Source organism: Tursiops truncatus, chromosome 17, assembly GCF_011762595.2.
Source record: "Tursiops truncatus isolate mTurTru1 chromosome 17, mTurTru1.mat.Y, whole genome shotgun sequence".
Taxonomy (NCBI): domain Eukaryota; kingdom Metazoa; phylum Chordata; class Mammalia; order Artiodactyla; family Delphinidae; genus Tursiops; species Tursiops truncatus.
In genome coordinates, this window is record NC_047050.1 from 23,846,528 (window position 1) to 23,874,247 (window position 27,720).

Genomic DNA, 27,720 nt, shown 5'->3' on the forward strand with positions numbered 1-27,720 from the left:
AGTGGGTGCCGGGTTTGATTTGGGGGAGAAGTGAAGGAGAGGGAACCAGTGAGAAGGGTTTGTGTTCTTTACTTCCCTCCTACAACCTCCAAATACGGGCAGAGCGGTGGCTCTACCATCCCACTTTGGGAGTCAGGGATCTGACAAGGCATTTAAAGATCTGAAGGCAGGAAACAAAAGCTGTTTTTCTCATTTTACTTCATCTTGGAGTTTAAATTTTAAAATGCTACCTCCAAGCTAAATAGGCTATTAAAATTTTATGTGGAGACGATCAAAACCCTCAGTTTAAAAATTATTTCTGCATGTGAAATATTTCTTGACTTTGATTTCAAGAAAGCCTGGAGCCCCTGAGGTGCTTACCATAAAGATTTACAAATGGAATCTACAGAGGACCTATATTCTTCTCTTCTGTTCTATTTGCTTATCATATATTTATGCTCTCCTCAATAAACTTTTAGCCTCTTAAGACCACCGAAACCTAATATACATAGAAGAACACATATTACTTCATAATATATAGCCCTACAGCACCTATGCCACACCCTTCCTCGCTTTTGTAGTGACTCTGATCCCACTGAGCTCTAGGCAAACACAGTCATCAGTAGGGCCTTCTCGATGCCAAATCTAATGCAGGTCATTTCCTGCACTTGCACTTCAATTTCCTCACACCGGAAGCTGACCCTGCTGATAAGAAGGGTCTTGGCTACACTTAGGAGGTTCAAGCACTTGATGATTAAAAGTGGTGCTGATGTGACTTGTGCTGTTTGCGTCTCTCTCACTAATTGCCTAGCTTATATCAGAACAAAAAAGAGCTGGTATACTCCAATACTCTGCGTTCCTCTTTTAAGGACAGAAGTACGCCACACGTCTAGACACAGACTTCTACAAACATCACCAAGAATTTGGAAGGTCTCTCAGCATTGAGAAAGGAACCATCAGTCTTCAAGACTGTGGGCTTTACTGTTAGTAAGATGATAAGAAACCATCCTCAGAATCATGAATTTAGACTTGATTATCAAGTAAGATTTTGAAGCAGAAGAGGCACAACCAAATACCCCCAAAGGAAGAACACACAAAAAAAAATCTGCAAAATTTAGCAATTAGGGGCCATTTCACTCAGATGTTAATAACTCTGAATGACATAAGAGTCTCCACATTAAAACCCCAGTACCTGATATTCCTAAGTCACCATGTTCATCCTCAGTGGGGAGGGAAGTATGTGCTTTAATTTTAGAAGATTTTTTTTTAATTGCTAAAGTCAAATGCCTGAACCCCTAACCTCTGCGACACCAAAAACTGTGTTGCACTATTCGTTTATAGTAATACTAAATAAATGAAATAAAGAATGTCTTGTTGATTTCTATATTGCTGGGTTTATGTGTTGGATGTTCAAGCTTTCGAAGGACAGGACGAAGCTACCTTGGACTGTTATCAGGAAACGCTGTTCATGAATCATGCATGACTAGCTCAGCCTTTTGGTTTTGCAGAGATCTGCATCCCTACCAACGTAATCCAGGGCCATACTGAGGGACTCGTTTCATGGACAACGACTTACATACTCTTCACTGGTGTTTTTTAGCAGGTGCTTGTGAGTGAAACGTGCATGTAGTTTCCAGCAGCAACTATTTATTTCCTAAGCAGAAACTTTAAAATATAATTGATATTTATTTTGGAGGGTACAACTAAAAAACATTCCAGACTTACTGAGTAACCCAGATTTTAAAGTAAAGAGACCTAATACACACACACACACACACACACACACACACACACACACACATATTCAAGTCTTAATTCTCCTACTTTGAGGATACTGTTACCAGACCATTTTTAAAGGAATCAAGAGATCTTTGGGGTTTACTGGGGAACTAAATAGATTATCTAAAGCCAAGCAGTATGTCTTCCATGAAAAGCTAACTATAGCACTGTCAAAACTCTCAGAGAAGGAGGCATTTTCTAGGTGGTCTATTGAAGTGGTCCTGTTTTTGGTTAATAAGTTCTTCTTTGGTTGGACTTAACCTGGTTTCCACTCCAGAGAAACTCAACTTGGTTTCCACTCATTCCATCTTCATTGGAGATGAAGAATAATTAGTCAGTGTACTTTTAGATTTTCAGAGCTAAAAGGACTCCAAATCTAGCTCACCAAGATCATAGGATACAAGATTAACAATGCAAGAAACAATCACATTTCTATATACTTAGAACAAACACATGGAAACTGAAATTTAAAACACAGTTACACTTACAATCACTCAAAACGAAATACTTAGAAATAAATCTAGCAAAAACATATACAGAATAATCTGTTTCCTGAAAATTCAAAAGCACTGCTGAAAGAAATGAAGGAAGACATAAATATATGCAGAGACATATTGAGGCAGTGGATTGGAAGACCCAACCTAGTAAAGTTGTCAATGTAGGTTTATCAAAATCCCAGCAAAGTTTTTTTTTTTTCATTTTTTAAATTAATTAATTAATTTATTTATGGCTGCGTTGGGTCTTTGTTGCTGCGTGTGGGCTTTCTCTAGTTGTGGCGAGCGGGGGCTACTCTTCATTGTGGTGCACGGGCTTCTCATTGCAGTGGCATCTCTTGTTGCAGAGCGTGGGCTCCAGGCGCACGGACTTCAGTAGTTGTGGCTCACAGGCTCTAGAGCGCAGGCTCAGTAGTTGTGGCGCATGTACTTAGTTGCTCCACGGCATGTGGGATCTTCCCGGACCAGGGATTGAACCCGTGTCCCCTGCATTGGCAGGCAGATTCTTAACCACTGCGCCAGCAGGGAAGTCCCTAATTTTTTTTAAATTGAAGTATAGTTTATTTACAATGTTGTGTTAGTTTCAGGTATACAGCAAAGTGTACACCAAATTCAATGTGTACATGAATGTTCACAGTAGCTTTATACATAATAGCCCAAAACAGGAAACAAACCAAATGTCTTTCAATTAAACAAACTGTGATACATCCGTACCATGGAATACCACTCAGTAATTAAAAGGAACAAACTACTGATACATGCAACTACTTGGGGTTCGTTCAAAACCTTGGGGGCTTCCCAGGTAAAATCTGGAACTGGTCCCCATATACAGAGGGCAGGGAGAGACAGAAGAAAGAGGCAGCCACTCCAGATTGTTGGGTGGTGGTTTTAATAAGCGAGGAAACTTACACAGGAGGCTTCCCTTGGGCGACTGCAAGATGACTAAATCTCCACACACCCACCAGAATCTTAAGAGCTTGTACAGAGGCCTTAACTGGGTTCAGCCACTATCTAGTCCAGGTGGTCTCAGCAACACCTTTCTCTCTTAAGGCTGCATTCTTGAAACAGCTCCTAGTGTGCAAACAGTGGGCAGAATGTACATCCCAAGGACAGGGGCGGGGGTGAGGAGCCTCCAATGGCCCAGGTCCAACTCTGGGGTCAACCGGTGGTCACATCCTCTCAATGACCTCCTCCAACACTTGGGTGGATCGCAAGGGAATTATGTTGCATGAAAAAAGCCAATCTCAAAAGGTTACAGACTATACAATTCTATTTATATAACATTCTTGAGTGATAAAGTTATAGACATGGAAAACAGATTAGTGGTTTCTAGGGGTTAGGGATTTAGAGGTGAGAAAGAGGTAGCTGTGGCTATAAAAGGGCAACATGCCACAACTAAAGATCCCACATGCCACAAATGAAGATCCCACGTGCCGCAACTAAGACCACACATGGCCTAAATAAATCAATAAATAAATGGCAACAAGAGGGATCCTTGTGATGGGACTGCTCCTTATGTTCACTGTGGTATCGGTCACATGAATCTACACATGTGACAATGTTGCGCACACACACAGATGCATGTAAACTGGTAAAATGTGAATAAGGTCAGTGAACTGTTATCAATGTCAATTTCCTGGTTGTGATATTGCACTGGAATTATGCAAGATGGTCCCACTGGAGGCAACTGGGTGAAGTATATACAGGATCTCTCTGTATTATTTCTTAGAACTACTGTGGGTGAATTTACAATTATCTTTTAAAGCTTTTTTTAAAGTTAAAAAATGTAAGAAAGAAAAATATATAGTCTACTCCCATTTTACAGGTGAACAAAGGAACAAGCAGTAAAGAAATTTACTCAAGATTACAGTGTAATCTTTTAGTTAAGAGCTAGGTTAAAAATAAGATTTAGGCCTCTGAATTTCCCACTATGCCACAGTCCTTAACACAAATAATAAAATAATCAATCACTACTGTCCCACCCCATACTGGGGGATTAAAATAATAAAGGTACCTTCAAGCAGCTAAAACTGTAGTTGAGGATACATGGAATAATATTAAGGGGATAAGTGAGTACTACATTTAAGTATTATACGGTTCTATCTTAAATATAATAAGAATATATATAATAAGAAGAATATAATAACTCAGAGAAAAAAGGTACAGACTTATATTTGTCACACAATTCTGCAAATCTGAACAAATTCAAGGCAAGTAACCTCATTTATATGCAATAACACGTATGAAAGAGACTTCTATTCAGATGCCCAGATTTACCTCCAAATATGTTCTATGCTTAGGATACCATGTTATGGGCAGAAGGTGGACCGCCACAGGAGATGGTAATCACCAGCTACTGGTTACCAGACACCACTGCACTACCCTGCCCCTGCCCTCCTCAGTGGCAAGCCCAGCAACACAAAACATCCTAGGAAAGACACAGGTCGGTCCTTTTCTTCACAGAAATAAGCCACATGCAACAAATAAGTCCAGCTCATCTGAGGTGGAATTAATTACTTCCCTCACACTTAAGATTTAAATTTATTACTATTGTAATCTGTGGCCCAAAGATGATGACAAAGGCATTACTATAATACTCAGTTCCATCTTAACAGTAGAAACTTTGCAACAAAACACTATAAGGAACTGGAGAGTGGTAACCTGCATAGGGGGCTGACTAATTTTGCACTGCAGTGAGTTCCAATAATGATTTGGATTTTGGTAATGATGGTGGATTTTCAGGCTCTGTTTACCTGGCTCTGAAGATGATGGACTTTTCAGCTCTGAGGATGAAGATTAAAACTTTTATGATAGTTCTGTTACCATTTTAGGAGCTTGTTATATAGCTTTAAAGTTCACTGAAATATGTTTCTTTTTAGAAATCAATTTTTCTTGCCCGATAAAATATGTGTTTTTATTGTTCCATGAGCATCACATACCAGGATTCCATTCAGTTTGTTTTGCTGTGTTTCACATCAGTTTTTCCTGAAATATTTTTTTTCGGAAATATTTTTTTGCATTCATATTCAATGGTAACTTTCAGGTTCCTACTCATTTTTTTGGTAACTTTGCTGACTTTGTACCTTTATATTTGCTTTTCAATCATGTACTGGATAGAAATTCATTCTTAATCTTGACTATTATTGTGGCTTGCTTTTAAATTACAGCCCCATTATTTGCTTTATATCACATGCATGGTATGGGATTAAACTCACCACACCATGAGGGTTTTTTTGTTTGTTTGTTTGTTTTCTGTTTGTATCCTCTAACATAGAAACTTCACTGTTTGCACATTGTTGGGTTTTTTTTTTTTCAGAATTGACAGGCTATCACAATCTTTCCACGGCTCATTATTTCTGTATTTATAGAAACACAACTTAAAAATCATGTATAATACATGCATGGGATAAAAAGTACTTAAGCATCCCCCTCCCTCCAAAATTAAAAAAAAAAAAAAATCTCCCTATAACCTCGAAATGCTTCTTAGATGATGGCATGTCACCGGTAAAGTCAGCAAAACGGATGCAGTCTGGCTCTAAGGCCTGCCACCCTCACCCTGTCCTTCCACCAGGCTCCTTCCTGTCCCCTGGTCTCTGCACTTGCTCTGTGCTTCCCGCTGTTGTTTTATTTTGCTTTGCTTTTCGCCTAGAGTGGCATTCTCCCCCTTCTCACTTTACAATCTCTTTCTCACCCTTTAGACTCAGTTCTAACATCATTTACTCCAAAGCCCTCATGGACTCCCGTGAGTAGTCATTTCCCCCTTTCTGTGTTCCCAGAACACTTCTGAGCTTGTTCTTACAGAACTCAAAAGGCTGGACTGTGAATATCGCAAACATGTTTGTTTCCCCTATTTGACAGAAACACCTCAGGTGGGGACCGTGGGAAAGCGCCTGACATAAAGCAGGTGACACACTGAGCAGGCTTGCTTCCTGATTGGCCCCAACCATTGGCCTGATGGATTAGGCTATTGTTTCGTTTTTGGAAAACAGAGGCAAGTTTATTCTCATGATCTAGGAAAAAGGCATGCGCCAAGTACACAGGCTGGGACATTTTTGTTTTTTTCCAGCTGACCCAGGCAGGGATCTCTCAGGACTCCCATTTAGAAGTAAGAGCTGAGAGAGAAAAGCCATGCTTGTTCAGAATCCTGTATGCTAGTAGCTATGTAGGGTGGGACTTACTTTTCTGGTAGGTGAATCTAGAAGGCAATACAACTTGGGAAGCAATAGCTAAGAAAGAAATCCAGTGCCCTCAGTCAATAGGGATCCTCTTGAAAAAACGCACTCCATGTTATATGTCCAGTGTACTCTGGACACTAAGGTTAGAATATCACCTCTTGTATCTTTAAGATCTGCACCTGGAAAGGAAGGGCAGGGAAACAACATGGGGCTTTGGTGACAAGGACCCTTAGACAACTGTTGGGGATGAATGAAATTATTTGGGGACGTACCTCCATACTGATGTACTCATGGTAAAAATGAGAAGCCTAACAATGTTAGTACACTTATGCCACATAAATCAATTTTTAATAGAGGAAGTTTCTACTGCTTTGGCTGATAAATTTTAATAATTTTTGTTGTAAATGTCTCAGAAATGTATTAGTTGCTTTCTTGCTTCTCTACTGAGCATAACAAACTTCGCTTGATGGTACAATGTTATAGAAAGGTTATTAAACTGTAACATAGAGTGATATGCCCTCAGGAACTCCTTGCCACTATGTTAAACGGATCCAGAGTTTTAAAACTTTTTATTTCATATGATCTCTTGCACAGTGTTTTTAATATAGGTTCCATATGCTCCATCAACATCAGTTTTACGCTTGCTGCTCTCAGGACACTGACGGTTAATGGAGAGATGTATTCTCTTTCTGCTCATTCCCAACTTTTCATTTGCTGTGGGCCAAGAAACCACATAACCACATTTGTTGGGACTGAGTGTTAAGCGTGAATAAGGCAACAGGCTGGCGCTTCTCACTGGACTGACTATTCCTAGAAAATAAATAATCGTTGCTACCTTTGAGCCCTCAAAGTGCCTAGCATGGTGTTTTGTATACCATGGCCCTAAATAAATGTTTTCCGATTTGAATTAAACACATATGAGCTGTATTTTTACATCTATTTCAGTTCCTCAGGCATTGTTAGCTTAATTTTCTTTTAAGGTAGGTCACCAAGAATAGAGGTTGCCAGATAAGTGATCTCCCTATAAATGATATCATTTTTGTGGTCCGGAAGAATATACACAGCAAGGTGAAAGTTGAGTGGAATTCTAGGTGATTATTAATTCCTTCCTTCTTCTTATGGGGACTTGTGAATTATAAGGACAAATATTACTTCTATGATATGAAAAAGTTACATAAAACCCAAGATTATTTTAGCAGGTTTGTGGAAAACAGACTTTAATGAGGAGGGAATGGAAGCAGAAAGTACGCAATGAGGATACTATAGGAATAAAGAGAGTAATTATTAGGGAAGAAAAAAACATGGTAGAAAACATAAATATGGCTTGGTAATAAATGAGATACAGAGAAGGAAGGTGGTAGAGGAAAATCAACAGAAAATGTACAATGGCATGCTTGTTCTTTCATTTTCTACGCATATAAACGTTTATTGAGCAATCACTCCTACTCAAGTATCTTTAATGGGGTCTGGTACCACTAACAATGGAGAAAGTCAGAATAATACGACTTTTTGGAGGAAGGAAAGACGATGATGGCTTGGAAGTCACTGGGAGACAAGATAAGTATCACTAGTTCGACATGGGAAAACAGAAGACTAAAGCAAGAATGAGTCATAATGAAACATGAAAATCTACAAATATATGGCAGATGAGACAAAAACAGGGGGAAAATCAGAAAGAAAGGATTCAAAGTTGTTTATGAAGTCATCCTGAAATAGCCATTTAACCTCTGCCCAGGGTTGCCTCATGATTAAACTGAAATGATGGTGACTGTCAAAAACATAAGAAATACAAAAGGTACTGTATGTGAAATGATTCTAAAGAGTACAAAGCACTGTAAGAGCACAAGACACAATAAATATTTTGTTGTCACAAATGCAAGGGTAAAAAGGACGACAAAAGCATGCATTTCCCATTACACATTTACTTTAAAACGTAAAGTCTTCTCTCCCAAGTGAGATGCTCCAAGTCCTATATTTTTCTCTACTTCTGCTTCCCAGCACCTTCCTGTTAACTTTGCCAACTTTTAAAAAAAGGATACACCAAAACTAGTTACCAAAGCAAAGATCAGACGGGCTGCCTGCACAGAGCTCTCCTTTGCAACTCACTGGGCACTATACAGCAAGAGAATATCCTTTGAGAAACTTGCCTAACTTTGATGTCGACGTCATAGTCTGAAAAACTAACTTTAAAACAAGGCTTTAAAACAGCAACATTGAAATGGAATTTCTTTAAATAGCTACAATTCCATTTCTCTTCCTAGTATACTAAAAGCGTGAATACCATTTGCTACTTGATCCTGGCCACTAAGCTTAAGTTTAAAATTCTGCTCCCTTTGCTTAGAATGGAAAGAAAAAAAAAAAAGGTGGAGGGCAAGGGGGAGAATAGGAGTCAGCAAGTATGAGCTAAGACTGCCTTTGCAACTTAGTAAATTCTTAACCACTGCCAGGTTTCTACATTTGTAAAATGAAAACCATAATATGAGTGTTATACTTTTCCCATCCTTGCAGTTGTCATTTCATATTGTAATTATTTATTTGGTTGTCTATTTCTCCCACTAAACTGAATGTTCCATGAGGACCACATCTTTCTTGTCCAACAGTATATCCTCTGCATCCAGCAAAGGGACTGGTACAGAGTAAGCAAAAAATCAATGCAATGTTTGGATATTCCCAGGTAAAAGTAATAAGAGAGGAAATCTATTTAATTATTAATCTATTTTCTTAATTGTGTCCTTTGATGGTCATACATATTTAAATTTGATAACATCTAATTCATTAATTTTTTCTCTTTTATAGTTAGTGCTTTCTTGTCTAGAAATTCTTCACCTACCCTGAGGTTGAAAAGATTTCTCCTCTATTTTCTTCAAGAAGTTTATAAGTTTTAGCTTTTATATTTATATATATGATTCATTTTGAAGTAATTTTTGTGTATGGTGCAAGGTGGGGATAGAGGTTTTTTCTTTTCTCTCTATGACCGTTAGTTGAAAAGACTTCTCCACTGAATTTCTTTGGTGACTTTGTTAAGCCATTTCTATGTCAGTCTGTATTTGGCCTCTCTATTCTGTTGCATGACTCTACCTTTCTATCCTGTAGCACCAGTTGCACAATGTCTGGATAACTCTCACTTTATAGTAAGTCCTGAAATCAAGTAGAGTAAGTCTTGTAATTTTGTTCTTATTTTTCTATTATATATTGATATTTTGTATTTCCACAGACATTTTCTATTAGCTTGTGAATTACTACAAAAAGTCCTGCTGAGATTTTCACTGGGAATGGCACTGAATCTATACATCAATTTGTGAAGAACTGACATCTTAACCATATTGAGCTTACTAATTGAACATGGTAGGTCAATTCATTTGTTTAGGTCTTCTTTAACTACTCCCATCACTGTCTAATAGATTTCACACATATTTTTTGTATATTTTCATTAATTTTATCCATGAATGTTTAGATTTTGATGCCATTATAAACATTTTTTTAAATTTCATTTTTTCAATGCGGTACATGAAACTGATTTTTCTAAACTGACCTTGTATACTGTGACCTTTCTAAGTTCACTCATCATTTCTGGTAGTTTTGTTATTCCTTAGGATTTTCTCCATAGATGATCATATCATCTGCACATAGAGACAGTTTTACTTTCTTTTTTTCCTAATCTTTATGCCTTTCATTTATTTTTCTTGCCTTATCACACTGGCTAAACCTCTAGCACTATGTTGAACAAAGGAGTTAGAGCATACATCCTTGTCTTGTTCCTAATATTGGTGGAGGAAATTGTCTTTTGCTGTTAAGTGTGATGTTATAGGTTTCTTATATATGCTCTTTATCAATTCGAGAATTTCCATCCTACTTCTAATTTGTTGAGAGGTTTTTGTTTTTTTAAATCACGAATAGGTGTTGAACTTTGTTTTCTCTACATCTATTGACATGATCATGTGGCTTTTTCCTTTCTATCTAATTAATATAGTTAATTACACCAATTGATTTTCAAGTATTTAACAAAAATTATATTCCTGGAAGAAAAAAAAGAAACTTTGGTCATAATGTATTATCCATTTTTATATGGCTAGATTTGATTTGCTAATATTTTGTTTAGTATTTTTGTATCTATGTATATTAAAGTTCTATAATGTTCTTTATATGTAATGTCATTGTATGTTTTTAGTATTAGGGTTATGTTGGCCTCATAAAATTTATTGGGAATATACCATCTTCCTTTTTTTTGGTAAAGGGTTTTGTAAGATTAGTATTACGTATGTCTTCCTTAAGTATTTGATAGAGTTCATTAGTGAAGCATCCAGGCCTGGAGTTTTCCACGTGCAAAGGTTCTCAATTATAAATTCCATTTCTTTAACAGATGGTAGGTTATTCAAACATCCTGTTACTTCTGGTGGTCAGTTTTGTTAATTTAGGTTTTTCAAGGAATTTTCCCATTTCATCCAAGCTGTCAAACATACTGGCATAAAGTCCTCTACTAACATAAAGTAATATGTCCTAATTAAGCTTTTAAAGTCTGTAGATCTGTAAGACATCCTCTCTTTCATTCTGGATTTTGGCAGTTTGTGCTTTCTCTCTTTATAAAATCGGTATAACTAGGATTTGATCTTCTCAAAGAATCAGCTTTTGGTTTCATATATTTTCCCTATTGTTTTTTATTTCTTATTTCATTGATTTCCCACCGTACCTTTTTTTATTTCTTTCCTCTCCTTTTTCTAGCTTCTTTGGATGGCAGATTAGATCACTGAATTAAAGCTATATATTTCCCTCTAAGCTGTGATTTAACTTCTGCAAACTTTGATAGGATGCATTTTAATTTTCAATTAAAGCTCTAATTACCACTGTGATTTCTTCTTTCTTCCAAGTGATTATTTAGAAGAATACTGACCAACTTTCATATATTTGGAGATTTTCTAGTGACCTTTTTTTTTTTTTTTTTTTTTGCGGTACGCGGGCCTCTCACTGTTGTGGCCTCTCCCGTTGCGGAGCACAGGCTCCGGACGCGCAGGCTCAGCAGCCATGGCTCACGGGCCCAGCTGCTCTGTGACATGTGGGATCCTCCCGGACCGGGGCACGAACCCGTGTCCCCGCATCGGCAGGCGGACTCTCAACCACTGCGCCACCAGGGAAGCCCTCTAGTGACTTTTTAAATGATTTTTAAATTTAATTCCGTTGTGGTTAAAGAATTTACTCTGTTTAATTCAATCCTTTGAAATTTACTGAGACTTGGCTTTCCCTCCAGTATACAGTATATCTCTGTAAATATTTATTATACAATTAAACGCAGTATTTTTCAATTATTCAGTGTAGTGTTCTATAAATGTTAATTAGGTTAAGTTGGCTGACAATATTGTTCAAATATTCTATATTCTTATATTTTCTTGCTACCAACCATCAATAATTGAGTGTAATTAAAATATTCAGCTATAACTGTAGATTTGTCTATTTCTCCCTTTGGTTCTGTAGGCTTTTGCTTCACATATTTTGAAGCTGTATTAGGTGTATAAATATTTAGGGTTTTATGTCTTCTTGATAAATTGACTCTTTTAACTTTATGAGATATTCTCCTTTATCTCTGATCATAGGTTTTAGGTTCTAGGCTAGAAAATGGCCTAGATAGGGAAGCTGTTTTCCTTTTGAAGAGGGATCTATGTCCTATGCTAAAGTGTCAATAAAAAGATAAAACGTTAAGACCAGGTTAATAGGTTCAAGAAGCTACTACTTTGTGTGATAGGGACTCTCTCGGGGTAGGGCAGGGTTCTTCCGTGTCTTGTCTCCTCTATGACCCACTGTTGGTACAGGGTTCTAGGAACTATCCTAAGCCACGGGTTATGATAGTAGAAAAAAGGGTGTTGGGGGACCACCTGAAGGCCTGCTGCCACGAGGGTTCACTCCCCTGCCATTCTGATCTATTACAATTTTCTTTGCTCATAACTCTAACTTGGGTCATGCTTCCCCTCAGGATGCCAAAGTACTAGCTATGTAGGAATGACATTTGTTGTGTACTTAAATCTTTTTCTTTATTTTTCTTAACATAACTCTTTTGGCTTTGTATTTTTGAATACACTATTCTGAGAGGCCCTCATTTGCACACTGTGTTCTCAGGTATAGGAGGAATCTCAGGGCTCCAGAGCAGGAATAACTTTACTCTAAAGAACGACTTTGACTTACCTCACAACCGGATGACTGTAAATCAGCCCTGAACAGGAAGGTGACACAGAGAGGTTAAAACAGGTCAGAGTTGACCAAAGGGTCTGAGTGAAAACAAAGAGTAAGGCCTGTGTGTGTGTGTGTGTGTGTGTGTGTGTGTATTATTTTTTTAAGGATTCCTGACCAAACCTTTAATTCTGGGACACTGGCTCACTTTCCACATGAGATCTTATCTTCCGTTGGATTAAGCTAAGTCTACACTACACAAAGGTGTGTGTAGGGGTGTGTGTGTGTGTGTGTGTGTGTGTGTGTGTGTGTGTGTAAGCACACGCACTCTTGCATGTATAAAAATCTCAAGATAGTGTTAGGTAAGCAAGATTTTAAGAATGAAACTTCTGTACTCTCCCATGCTGCCTGGGATGTATGCCTGGAACAAAATTTAGAATCCTTAACCTTTCAAAACTCTGTACTTCTGTGTGGCTTCCAGATGGTCCTCTAAACAAGAGCTTCTTTGTGGTTCCAGGGCCAGTGTCCCCTGCTGCAGGGGTAACAACAGTGCCCGGGTAGCTAATGGAGAAAAGAGAACTCTACTGACAAATCGGGAGAGCAGCACAGACCTACCTCGCCGAGCACTGTGTGCTGAAATATGGCAAATGTAATAGAAAACAGTGGGCGAGGTGTATCATCCTGGGTGCAGTCTTCCAAAATCGAGCTCTCTCCAGTTTCTGGATTTATCCAAGCTTTGTAGGACATCACCAGTGGCTGGTTTGGTGACTGCTATGTGATCTAGTTTGTGTAAATATAATATGTTGGTCTTTCTTATGTTGTTTTGGGGTTTTCTTGTTTACACATTTCTTTTTGTATTGAAAGAAAAATAATCCAAGCATTTTTGTCAAAAGAGTCTGCACCAGGCCAGAAGATGTGAACTATAAGCTCAGTGCCACTTTTCACAAAGCAGGACTTCCTTGCCCATTTTCTCATCCTTCTCCTTCCCTTACTTCCTATTTTGGACAAGTTCTGCTGTCCTGAAAACTTGCCTCCTGTCCCACCTTTAGCCAAAACAAACAACAAGACACACATACATATTTAATTCTCGGGATGACTCTAAACCCTAAAAGACTTGCATAAAACCTGAATAAACTAGGAATTCTTTAGCCCTCATTTCCAACCCATAGCAAGGGGCTTCCCCATAGAAACTCAGAGTGGGAGACTGAGAAGGGAAAGAAAGTCTATCCAATGCACTCAGGGACTCCTCTGCTGATGCAAGAATCCGACGTCAAAGTGAATGCAAGATCATCTAATAGGATGTAGACTGGATGTAATTCAACTCCATGTTTACTGCTAGAAACCAAAGTTTTATCTGGAATTTACAAGAAGGAAGAGAGTGGGGGAGGAAAATGAGGACCTGTCTGTGTCCTTTCTCTGATTCCTTTCCCCTTTTTCCTGAACTGCAGTAGACTAGACTCCCTTGGGCTGTGGTGACCCCATCATTGGGGTTTATTCATTAAATGGTTGAGTTTGCTGTACTGGATTTTTCTTTTCTCTCCCTCCTCTTACTGTTTTCTAACGCATGTTAACCCTTCTCTCCCTCCTGCTTTCTTTTCTTCCTGAAGAAGCACAATGAATGAATAAAGACTTACTGGCACTGAAAAATAAAGTAAAACAACACAAGTATAGGTGCATACAAAGCAGTACGGAGTAGTGACTGCTAATGGGTACAGTGTTTCTTTTTGGGGTGACAAAATATTCCAAAATTTGATTGTGGTGATGGCTGTACAGCTCTGCGACTGTACTAGAAAACATTGACTTGTGTATTTTAAAAGGGAGCATTATATGGTATGTTACCTGAATTAAATCATAAGAAAGGTGTTGAGAGAGAGAAATAGAGAGATGGAGAATTACATTTGAAGCGTTCCAGGGCCCAGTCCTAGGCACCTTCTCTTTCTACCTGCGCTGTAGGTATTCTCACCCAATCCCATCACTTTAAATATTGTCCATGTGCCCATGACTTCTGATTTTTATCATTAGTTCTGTCTTCTCCACCTACCTCCAGCCTACCTGACATCTCCACATGGGGGTCTTACAGGCATCTCACACTTAACATAGTTAAGACAGAACTCGATTCCCCTTTCCAACCCAACTCTTCTCTTCCTCCATGCGTTCCGAGCTTAGCAACGCACAACCGTCCGCAAAGTTTACTGTCTGTCTCTCCAGCTAGAATGTGAACGGGAACCCTTCCGACGTCTCTTCTCTCCTGTGTCCTTGGAGCTGACAAAGAGTAGGAGCTCAGTGAATAGTTGTTGAATGAAATAACCATGGGATTGAATGAAGTAGCAACCACCTGCCACACAAATTTTTAAACAATCAAACCATTAACTTGTCACTGAATTTAAAGAAGATCTCTGAGATAACTCAATTTTAACACATAAAGATAGCCATAGTTCACAAGCAGTGAAAACTACATTATTTCTATGATAGTTTTTAAAGTAAAAAGAATTTTCTCTTATAACCTCTGTGCTAGATTGCAAGAAAATTTCAAGTGACAAAATCAATACAGAGAGTTGAGAGACCTATTTAAATAGAACTCTCTTTTAGAATAAGAATAAAGAGCTGAAGAATATTGCTGTCACCCAACAGATGGCTAAGAGCACATTTTCAGAACCTCATAAACATCCACCAGGCATGGCAGTTCCTCTTCCCTTTCCATAAACCCTACCTTGGGTCATTTCAAACCTTCTAGTGGCTCCTCCCATACTGTCCACCTCCTCTTTCCCACTCTAAGATGCTATAGTGTGCGGTGGATGCTTACATAGGCTCAGAGGCCCATTTTCCTCCTTTTTCTGAGATAATTTTTATTGCAAGTAATATCTGATGAAAAAGACAATTTTTCCTTCAGATACTCTCCACATATTCATTTTTTTGTAAGTCGTAAGATCCTTATGCTAATATTTCTACTATTTTTCTAACATTTTGTTAAACTAGTTTTGAGTTGTAAGTATACGAACTTGTTCACTGAAACACTGTCAAAAGCTTACATTTAAAAAAAAAAATGTTCTTTAAGTTAAACTTTGGATCCTAACCCAAACTGATACATATTAGTGAGGTTTGTTCTTCAGCAAGCACTTGTAGCGACTTTCAAAGAATAAATAAGCTACATGAAAGTGATTATGGCAACCTATGAAAATTGTATTTCATGTTCTTTTAATTTAAAATTTACTGCAAAATAAAGCCCTTCTTTCCTTAAATTTCCATTGTTGCTTAGGTAACAATTCCAATTATTTTTTAAATCTGTTGGCCCCAAATGTTTTCTGAAATGTTTGACAAATATGTCATTTGGTAAAAAAAAAAATTCTCTCTCTATTTTTTTGTCCACAGAAACTGCTCCATTCTTCTCCAACACTTATTTTCCACATGTATAGCATGGAGATAATAAAATCCACCTTCCAAGATTACCAAGTTAGCTATGAGAGCCCCCTAAAAATTATAATGCATTAAATGTTGGGTAATACTGAAATAAATGTTGAACAATAGCTAGTAAAGAGTCCTTACACAAGGTACTGTGTTCACAAATGCTTAACCCCTTTATTTGCAGTAGTCATACTGTTGTTGACAGAAAATGTGTCAATCCTAGTCTCCTACTGAATTTATACATTCTCTTCATTTAAACAATTGTGATACTTTCAATCTTTTTTCTTCTAGAATGTGGAAAACATATTATTAAATATACCTGCCTGAGTATCAGCACCGTGTGTTTTTCTGCTCCCTGGGAACCTTGTAATTCTGTCATGATAGCACTTCCCATACCTCCTATCTCCTCCACTAGACCCATCATGGAGCCTGATTTGCCAAGAGAAGTAGGGTTTGCTACCGGTTTTTAAATTTCACCCACAGGAATGGTATTCACGGATACACAAGTGAAAATTCACCACATAAAATACTCCTTTTTTTTTTTTTTTTAGAAACTTGATACTGAAGAAATTAGCAGCTTTATGAGAAAGAATATTTCAAAGCTTGCTGGACCCACTAACAATATTTTAACCTTTCTCTGTGCGTATGACAATTTATTTCTTTAATCATGTAGTTTTAGTAAGTTATCCCAAGTATAAGCCACTTATCCATGGGTTTCCCATTTAGAAAAATAATTTTAAACTGGTATTTCCCAAAATGTATCCCAAGGGAAAGACGTTCTAGGAAAAAAAAAAAAGTCTCTGTAGTCCAATAAATACATGAATGCCACAATCTATATTCACCTTCTTAGAAATTCAAAATGGCCCTTGGCATCTATAGTCAATAACTTCTTCATAGGTATATGGGTGTTGTACTACTCATTCAATTTCCTCTATGTTTAAAACATTTTATAACTTAAAAAAAAATCTGTATCTCTCTTTTTGACTGGAATTTCCCCATGCTGTTTAACCAGAGTCCATTTCTCCTCCATCTAGATATCTTCCAATAGTAGAAGCAAGTATTTACAAGAGTTTAGAAGTATACTTTGGGCTCTGCATCCCCATCTACCCAAAGAACAGTGAGTTCTTCACCAAACAAAAGCACAACAGGTCGTAGACACCAGTGCAGAGGAGGATGGAAAGGGCGAATTCACACCTCAGGGGTTCTCAGCCACATGCAAGTTAGAGGTGAAAGGTGACATCACTGTATTTCCATCGCAGGCTTCAACGACACATAGACACATAATTCAACGTGCGTGGTAAGCCTTTTCCCACCTGTATGGCTACTAGCCAGGTTTTTTCCAATATAAGAGCTATAGATCTGAACAGACTGATGAGCCTGAGAGCTAGAATGTTTCTGTCCTCTTCGCACAAGTAGATAAATGACTCACAGCTTCCTGAGATGAAAGGGAAGATTCAAGCTCACCACCGATACAATGGAACACCCCAGAGTTCAGATGAACGAAGTCACTTCAGGAAGCAGCTCTCTGAAATACCTTGGTAGTGTGGAACAAGCAGGCGGTTGTAACGGTCAAACTAACTGTAGGATTTTGAAGCCTTGAACGAAGTTTTACAAAAGATTCTTTTCTGGAACCATAAAGGCGATAAATTGCCATCCATGTCTAATTGCAGGAGGTCTGTGGGCCATATTTAATAACAATAGGCAAAGACAGAACAATATTATACCAATTTCCTTTGCTAACACTAAAGCACTGAGACATCAAGTTACTTGATAAGGCCATGCAACTAGCAAGGGGAGAAGCCAGAATTTGAACCCAGGGCCTGTTACCTCACAGAGGAAATAGTGGGGAGGGGGCCAGATAGAGGAATCATCTGCTTTGACTCAACCATGTTCCCTCCCATCTTACTAACAAGCCCACTACACAGGTCATATTAATGGACTAAAATTATCCTGTCTGTACGTTTTATTAAATGATATTTCAAGGCACATTGCCTTGAAAAAATTGGATTTAATTTAAAATGTTGGAGCACTTTTTTTTTTTCCTCCAGTGGTAACTCTTGCAAAATAATAGTACAATATTACAACCAGGAAATTGACATTGATATAATCTACCAACCTTATTCAGATTTTTCCAGTTTTACGTGTATTCACTTGTGTATGTGTGCAAGTGCATATTATTTAGTTCTATGCAATTTTATCACATGTAGGTATGTGTATCCACCACCACAGGCAAAATACAGAACACTTCCATCACCACAAGGAGAGACCAGCCATCCCCAATTAGTTCGCATCAGTGAGGCTTTACTTTCGCTCAGCCTTCCATTATGACAAGAACGTAAGGAAAGCAAGTGTGTCACTGGAAATTGCCATGTGTAGCATGGAGACTATACACTCTTAGTCCTCATGGAGCCATGGACAGGCAGAATCCTTTTAATTCTTTGCACCTCAAGGCTCCATGGTCTTCTGCAAGATGAGATCCCCTCTTGTATGTTACTGCAAAGTTCTTACCCTAAAACTACAGACTCTCCTTCAAAACTCTAGAGCCAAGCCTATTTCCCCTATGTATAAATTATAACACTGGGTTTTCCAAATAGTATCTTCAATGAAGTGTGAGAACTGAATCACTCTAATTCCACTACACGAATCTCAGAGTTATATTCCGTTCCACTTCATCCAGTAAATGAGACCAACTGAAGTTATGTGCCAGATTTGGTGATCTAAACTCATCCTTTGACTAGCTATTCAGGAATTACCTCCTGGCCAGCCCATATAATCTTCTTCATATAGACTGGCTACAAATGTTTTAGGATATGCATCAAAATTACATCCCAAACTGTGGTAGCCTAGCAAGGTCTCTTGGCAGATGTAACCTTCATCTTGGGGATAAAGAGGAAAAGGGGCTTTGAACTTCTTTATCGACAATCTGGCAGGAATTTGCCAGGCTGTAGGCTCCCCGGAAGTGGAAGTCGGCCTTATGGACTGCTGTTTCCCACATGCATATCAGGAACATGGCAAGCCATGGCCCATAATAAACATCTCCTGAGGGAATGACCAGAAACATGGACAGCAAACCCAAAGAAAATCATTCTTATTTCAGAGATTCGACTAGGCTGGAAGGTTGGCTATAAGGGTCTCTAAGTATTCTCAAATATTTCAGAAAGTCTAATGGAAACCGTGCATTTACCTTCATAGAGATGGGACAGGACAATTAAAGGTCAAGTTTCCTCAGCTTTAGCAGACATTGTATCAAGCCATGGTACAAGACTGGTTGTTGTGTGCAGACCAGAAGTTCTGACTGCGCACACTGCAGTGGGCAGGGAGAGGCTCCCACTCTTCTTCCCTTTGAGCACCCATGAGCAGGAAGACAGGGTAATGTGACCAGGGCCCATTTACCAATGAATAGGCTCCGGGGGCTCTCAGAGATCAAGGACATCCCAGCGGTAGCTCCCTGGCGCCTCCTCACTAAGCTCAGGTGAGGGGATTCCAGGCAGGGCTGACTTCTCACTTTTCCTCCTTTTCTAACCCTTGTGCTACGGGGCACTGCAGGCCCAACCAGCAGTCAAATCTGGTGGAGGAGAGGCCCTAGTTAAGGGCTGAGTATAAACTACGTCTTCCAGGCCAGTCTACCAGGCACACCAAGCCAGAGATGAAGGGAACTCGGTTCACAATGAAATGGGGCTCATTTGCCATTCTCTATCATCCTCTGGGCACACGTGTCCCCTGGGAACTGCACAGGGAGGGGGACTGACCTGGACAGGATTCACAGAGGGTCCTGCCCACCTCCCACAGCCAGAAATGAGACCACCTCTCCCTGAGGTACTTTAGGAAGGAAGAGCATTCCGAAAATAGAAGTTGATAAGCAGTGAGTGGTAGATGACTTCAGGAAACTGTGATTTCTCTCACCACAACTCTAAGGCAGTGAACTAACCGCAGATCATTCCAGGCACAAAGGACTAACCCAGCAAGGAGGGCGAGAACTTGGGGTTGGGCAGACCAGGGTGCTAATCCTGGTCCCACCTAAGTGGCTAAGCAGCCCTAGCCAGACAAGGCATTTCACCTTCCCTAGTCCCGGTGTCCTGAGCAGTCTAAAGGGGGTGTCAGGTTACCAGATAATCTCTGTTTCCCTTCCAAGTCTGGCAGTCGACAATTCAGTGAATGACAACTTTGCCTGGTATCAGATGCACATGCCTTCCCCTCGAGCCAACGCAGACCATTTGCAACTCACATACTTATCAGCAAACTGGAATTCAGTGCTTGCTGCACGGGTCCCTGCCAAAGGCTTCTTAAAGCCATCTGATAGCCCAGAGACAGTCTAATAGATGTGCTAACCACCCCAAAGAGCTGGCACACATGAAACAGATTCCTCTCCGTTAATATTTATTAAGCACTGAAGGTGGGCACTCTGACATATATTATCTCACTTAAAAACCTTTCTTCCGGGCTTCCCTGGTGGCACAGTGGTTGAGAGTCCGCCTGCCGATGCAGGGGACACGGGTTCGTGCCCCGGCCCGGGAAGATCCCACATGCCGCGGATCGGATGGGCCCGTGAGCCATGGCCGCTGAGCCTGCGCGTCCGGAGCCTGTGCTCCGCAACGGGAGAGGCCACAACGGTGAGAGGCCCGCGTACCGCAAAAAAAAACAACCACCTTTCTTCCCTTGGACTTCTCTGGTGGCGCAGTGGTTAAGAATCTGCCTGCCAATGCAGGGGACATGGGTTCGAGCCCTGGTCCAGGAAGATCTCACATGCCGCACGGAGCAACTAAGCCCGTGCACCACAGCTACTGAGCCCATGTGCCACAACTACTGAAGCCTGGGTGCCTAGAGCCCACGCTCCACAACAAGAGAAGCCACTGCAATGAGAAGCCCGCGCACCATAAAGAAGAGTAGCCCCCGCTCACCACAACCAGAGAAAGCCCGCGCGCAGCAACGAAGACCCAATACAGCCAAAATAAATAAATAACTAAATTTGTTTTAAAAATTTAAAAATTAAAAAAAAAACAAACTTTCTTCCCAGTTTTCCAACAGATGTACTCTTGATAGAACTAATAGCGGTCTTTCAGGTCCAGGTGTCTCCTAACCTTATTATGACACTACACTATCAATCCCTTCAGACTCTCTGGCTCTTGTCCATAACTAATACACAGCATCGCAGAGCACAGCTCTGAGCCTAGTTATCTCAGCCCCCTACTGTTTTGCCCACTGAGTAGCAACTTATTTTAGAATCCTTCCTCCGTTTGACAGTGTCCTTGTATTTTTTTTAAAATTTTATTATTAAGCTCTGGTTGGAGACATTATTTACCTGGTGTTCCTCATTCAAGGGCCCAGGAGGCTATTTTTTTGTTTTTTGGGGGTGTGTGGAATCTTATCACTGCCCATAAATATGTAAGCTTCCTCGATCAGAAATTGAAAACTGTGTAATACCCAGTTTGTCTTCTTGTCTCATTTAAAGCCCAAATTAGCAGCCATTACAGTAATCAAGCATCTCAGATACTTAGTAGCATCTATTCCTCTATTTCTTCAGCCTTCCCAAATACTCCTGGATATAAGTGGGCATAAACATCACAAATAAATAGAGGGAGATTAAAAGCACAGGCTATGGATGTGAACCAGGGCTCTGCTTGTGCCCATACAGCCTCAGGTGTGCTAATTCACATCCAAGTCAGTATACTCAGCTGGAGAATATTGATTCCCAAACCATAATTTCTCATAGATCCTCCTTCATAGAAAGCATTTAGTGCAGCTCTTGGCTTATAAGTATTCAGCAAATATTCATTCATATTAACATTACCTTGGAACCCAAGTTGTCCTGCATTTCATTCCCATTCTTTTAATGATTTTATTGATTCCTCTTTGTTTTCTCCAATCCACTGACCCCTGACTTTTTTACCAGCCCATGGCCCCTTCCTGTCCTTACTTTTCTTAGATCCCATAGTCCATCGTTACAGTCACAGCAGTGCCAACTTCGTCAACAGTGTGTTCTCTCTCTTGTCATTGCTCACCCACCTGGCTAAACTGCATCTCTGCTGAATCCAGCTCTCTGCTTTGTCTCCAAGAGACAGTGAAGTGTAAGGCCTCATGGTACTAGCTCTGGAGTGAGACTGCCCAGGGCTCAAAACCTTGCTCTGCCACCTCACACCTGTGTATCTTTAAGTAAACTGCTTATCACTTCAGTAAAATGAGGATGCTATAACAATGCCTGACTCAGGGATAGGTAATGAAGTTTAAATGAGACCGTACACTTAGACTTGCACTAGCATGGTAATTAAATAACTTAATAAACGTTAGCTGGCATTCTGTTTGTTATTATCACTCTATGCTTGAGCTAATGGAATGAAGGTGGGGAAAATCACATACCCAGACAGACTGCTTACACTGTACAAGTAGAACCACAAACATCAGATGGGCCCTTGATACCGTCTAGCAACTCTATCTGATTTCCCTGGTACATTTGCTCTCCCACTCTCCCACAACACTATCTCTTTAGCTCTTATCCCAAATCTCTTTTGCTCTCAGCTGATGGCCTTCCCTCCTGCTGCAGGGGGAAAACAGAAGCCATCAGGTGAATACTACTTCCTCTGACCACCATCCAATATACAACTGCCCACATCTGGATTTACTTTCTCTACCTTCTCCCTAATGGAAGAAGGGTCTTTGCTTCTGTCAAAGACCAATCCCTATACTTGGGTTCCAGGTCCCCTGCCCTATGACTTTTCTAAGGACCTTCCTCCTGAACTTATCCCTCTTTTCTCTGCATCTTCGGTTCCTCCCCACGGTAACCCCTGACGACCCTCACCTCTTGGTATTCATGCCCTTGCATATCTCCCCCGCTTAAGTGTGGGTGGAACCCATGATTCACTTCTAACCAATAGAATATGGCAAAGATGATGGAGTACTGCTCCTGTGATTACAGTGCCTTATATGAGTCTCCATCTTGCCAGCAGACAGGGGCTAAGATTCTCCTTGCTGACTTGATGAAGTAAGAGGCCATGTTGAGGAAACCATGTAATAAAGTACTGCAGGAGTAGAGGTGGGGTGGGGGAGAGTGGCTGGGGGAGAGGGGCTCTAGGAGCTGAGGGCAGCCTACAGGTAACAGGCAGCAAGAAGCTGGATCCTCACACCTACAGATGCAAGGGAATGAATTCTGCTAACAACCTGAGGGAGCTGAGAAGTGAATTCTTCCCCAGTCAAGCCTCCCAAAGAGACCACAGCCCACCCAACATTTTGACTGCAGCCCTGTGAGACTCATCAGCAGACCCAGCCAAGCCTGGCCCCGACTCCTAACCCACAGATACCGGGAGGATGGTTGTGAGCCAAGAGGTTTGTGGTGCTTTGTTACACAGCGACAGAAAACAAATACACTTCCTACACACACAACAGATCATTCCCAACATGCTGTAGTCACATTAGAGTCTACAGTATCCTATCTTCAAAACAATCTAAACCATATGCTCTCTCCCCCTTCTCTCTGTTCTCCTTTCCAACAAGAGAGTTTTTCACTATGTCCTTGCCTCTACTCACTGCTCAGCCCACTTGGGTCGCATCCCTGACTTCACATTCTTTGGTTACGGATACCCATACGTTCCATATTATCGAATCCACATGAACATGTCTCTGTCCTTATCCTACGCATATCCCAGTGGTATTCAACACAGTTCATTACTCCCTACTTCTGGAACTAAATGGACTTCCCATTTTCTAGTTTTCCTTTGACATGTTTAGCTGCTGCTTCTCAATCGTCTTTGCTGGCTTCTCCTCCCACACCCAAACTTAAACAGTGCTGTGCCCCAGAGTCCGGCCCAAGGCTGTACTCTCCTCTGGCCTGCTGTACTCTCCTTCTCATCCCCAGCTTTAAATGACATCAACACATCTCCCAAATTTCTCTCTCTAGCCGTGGCCTCTCCCCTCAGCTCCACACCTTACAGCCATCCGCCTACTTGAAGTTTCCATGCCGGTGTCTAAGCGTCATCTCGGACTTAACAGGCCCCAAAGAGAAGACTTGATTTTTCTCTTCACAAAAACCTGTTGTTCTCCCAGTTTGCCCAATCTCAGCAAATGGCACATTTGGCCAACCTTTACGCTGGGGCCTCATCCTGCATTCCCTTCTTTCTGTCACCCTCCCGCCCCGCCACATAATCCATCAGCAAGTTATTGCAGGTGGATCTTCACGATCGATCCTGAATTTGTTCCCTCCTCTCTAACACCACTCCTAGTCCAAAGTGCCCTCGCCTCTCACGTGGACTTCAACGATCGCCATCGAACTGGACCCCTGCTCCTCCCTGCTGTCCTCTATACTCCACACAGCGTGACCTTATTAAAAATACAAAACATTTTGCATGTTTAAAACATTCCAAAGACTTCTTACTCTACTTTAAAAAGGTCCACCAGGCTCTACGTCGCTGGCCTTTACCTGCCTCCCTGACATATCTCCAGCAAGATCCAGCCATACTCATCCTCTTCTCCTTCCCACATCAAGACTTTTGCAACTGTTATTCCGGAAGGATCTTCCCAAGTTGCATGTCTCAAATCTCAGATCAAATGTCCCCTCCTCAGAGAGGCCTTCTCCCTACAAGCTGTCTCCTTCCTCCTAGACACTGAGGTATCATTATTTCCCTCATGGCATGCATCACAATCTCAAGCACCATGCTTATTTATTTGTCTGTTTGGTTGCTTCTTGCTCTGCTTCCAGCTTCTCTTGCTGGATGTGGGCATCTGGAAGGTGCTTACTGCTGTGTTCTAGAATAGTCCTTGACACATATTAGGTGCTCGATAAATATGCGAATAAATGAATGCCTAAATATATATAAGATATTGACATTCATCTATGCATTCAAATAAGATGATACTATTTTATTCATCAGAAAAACCTCTTCAGATGCAGTGTCAAGATGGCTTTAAAGCAGGAAAAGATTATAAAAATTATACCTCAAGCTACTCAATATATAAATTCCTGAAAAGTTGTGGGCAAACAACAACAGTATAAAATGAAGCCCCTTTTGAAAGAATTAAGCAGAAATTTGCTCGGAGATGTGAAAAATCTTTTCTGATAGTGTGAATGATCACACCCTAGTTCTTTTATTCTTATATATTTGATTTTTTTTTCTACATTGAGTTTGCTTTGAGCACGGACCATAAATTTTAATCAACTTTTCTATCACAAGCTGTGCAACCACCGTCCAAACCACAAGACATCTTTTCAGTATTTCTGGACAAAAATGCTAAGAAGTCCTACTTTTGTTCCTTAATGTCACTGATGTCATGTGATTTAATTCCAAACCCAGCTATATCCTGTAGCCATACGATGCAGGCTTTTTATTAGACCACGGTAATGATGGTGGTCATGGTCTGAATTCCAACAAGCAACTGTCAAAAACTATCATCCCAAACGACTACTTGCTGAAAATTTCTCACTCCCAGAGTTGGTATTTCCAGGGTGGTCTAGGAAAGAAGTCTGTGCCCATGTCTACTCTGGGGCTATTCTAAATGCTGACGTTTAATATTTCTTTGGAACTGCAATTTCATGCTTTGAGGAGCTGACTTTTTTCTGCAAGCCCCTGAAGATTTTTTTTTCATAGTCTCTAACTAGTAAGCTCATTTGTTTATGTGTTTTTCTTCCTGAAATACCAATATCTTCTGAAAACTCCGATCAATAGTTTTATCCAGTTGATTTTAAGCACCACTCTTCAGAAAAATCACTCTCTCCATTGCTTCCCACTTGCTGCCCTCAAAACTTCTTAGCAACATACACTGTGCAAGAACCTCAACGTGGTTTGCGTTGGCCAATCACATGCCTGAAAGCCCAGCCAGTCAGTTGTGTAATACTAAAGCCCTTATCTCCTGAAGATATACAAACGGAAAGATCTCTCGGTGCTTCAGTACACAAGGGCCTTTGCTTGAATTCTCAGCAGAAACTCACGTCTATTTTAAATGGCAAATTCCCCCCCACTTTCTCTGGTTTCCTATTTTTTTTTCCCATTTGCTATGTTGAGGAGGGGAAAAAAACCCCAATGCCAAACAATGTCGAGTTTTAAGCCGCGGGTACGGGGTGGGCGGGGCGGCATTGCCAAAAGCTGCCAGCAAAATGCATGTATACACCGGGACTTGGTTTTTTGCTCTTCTGGGTTTACCGGTTCCCTCACAGGCGCTTTTGACGGAAACTCATCCACAATTGTTCTTGGAGGCAGGAGGGGTTGAGAGATTGAGAAGACAAGCTGTTTGCTAGTTCCTATGAGCTTGACTAGTCCTCAGAATAAGGGGAAGGGGGCCACTCGTGCTTCCTCGGGAAGGACTACAACCTCACTGCCTCCCTACCTCGCCCGTCCCCACCGGGCGCAGACCGGCGCCTACCTCGTCCCATCGCCAAGTTCCCCGCCTCGCTCGGGAGAAGCGTCCTTTGCCCGCACCCACATCAGACAGCACGCCGGCCTCGGCCTTGGAGGAAAGAGGGAGCGGCCGCCCGGTGAAGGTGCTGGGGCCCGAGCGGTGAGCTCATCAGCCCCCTGGCTCTGCCCGCGCGGCCACCCGAGCCGCCGGACACACCCCTCCCGGCCCGGCCTCTGCGGTCCCCGGTACCGGCCTCAACCCGCTCCGCACCGGGCCCCCGGGCCCGTCCCCTCACCGCGCAGGAGGGTCCCGCGCGCGCTAGTCCCCGCAACCCGCACACACCTTCAATGCTCCCCGGCCCGGGCCCTTGGGGAGCTGGCGGCCGGGGCCGAGGGCCACGAAGCGCTCCTCGCCGTCCTCGTCGTCGTCGTCGCCGTCCACCACCTCGACGACCACCTCCTCGTCCTCGTCTTCCTCGTCGTCATCCTCCTCCTCCGCGCCCCCTCGGGGCTTCGGCTGCACCCGCCCGAGCCCCCTCCGCCGCCTGCTCCCGCCCTCTTCGTCCTCGTCTTCCTCCCCCAGAAGCAGCAGCACCGGAGACGAGGCGGCGGCGGCGGCCCCGGCGGCCCGAGGGGGGCCGGTCCCGGCGCTGCGCGGCGGCGGCAGTGGCGGCCTCCAGCTCTCCGGGACCGGGGCTGGGGCCGGCGCCGGGGCCGGGGCCGGGGCGGGAAGCGGGAGCCCGGGCAGCGCGCCTTCCCGGGCGGGCGCGGGGCCTGGCGGCTGCAGCGCGGCGTTCCCCCGGCGGCTGCCCAGGCTGGAGCGCTTGGCTAGACGCCGCGCCTGCATGCCTGACCGCGGGCTGCTTGCCGCCGCGCCGAGCCGGAGTTTGTCACCTCCCCCCTCGTCCTCCTCCTCCTCCTCTTCCTCCCCGGGCGGCCGCTGTGGTCGCAGGCGCCCGGGGCGCGGGGCTGCGGGGGGCTGCGGGGGCCGCCTCCCCGGGCCGCCGGCTGCCACTGGCTGCAGAGGCGCGGGCGCCGCCTTCGCTGGACCGGCCCGTGGGGACGCCGGCGGCCGGCGGCTACGGCGGGGCGGCGCGGCGGCCGCGGGCGGGGGTGGGTGTGAGCGAGCGGCGCGCTGCCGCCTTCGCCGCCGCCGCCGCCCCGGAGCCGCGGGCCGCGCTTCGCTCCATGCGGCCGGCTACCGGGCCCGCGCGCTCCGGGCCTGCAGCTGCCGTGCCCCGGCGCGAGCTGTTTGTGTTGTGTATTTTCCACTACCGCCCCCCTCTTCTCGAGCCATTCCTCGCAGCCCTCCGGTCGCCCCGCGCAGACAAAACCCGGACTGGATTTATTTTTCCGTCCCACAGCCTCCGAAAATCGGGTGCTTCCGAACAGTCGGCCCAGCCGCGAGGGCCCACG

The 27,720-nt window shown here is 42.3% G+C and overlaps 1 protein-coding gene across 6 annotated transcripts in view; it reads right to left on the minus strand.

The window, feature by feature from the left end:
- ZNF704 (zinc finger protein 704) overlaps positions 1-27,720 on the minus strand; it is a 219,946-nt gene extending 192,226 nt beyond the window's left edge. The window contains exons 1-2 of one of the 6 annotated variants that reach the window (XM_073794551.1): positions 26,648-27,555; positions 26,330-26,413 (exon numbers count right to left, since the gene is read on the minus strand). In XM_073794551.1, coding sequence (XP_073650652.1) covers positions 26,330-26,413; positions 26,648-27,151 — 588 coding nt within the window. In that variant the 5' untranslated portion in view covers positions 27,152-27,555. Of the gene's footprint in view, positions 1-26,329; positions 26,414-26,647 lie in introns of all 6 variants that reach the window. The other 5 variants (XM_073794553.1, XM_073794555.1, XM_073794552.1 and 2 more) reach the window with 5 other exon arrangements.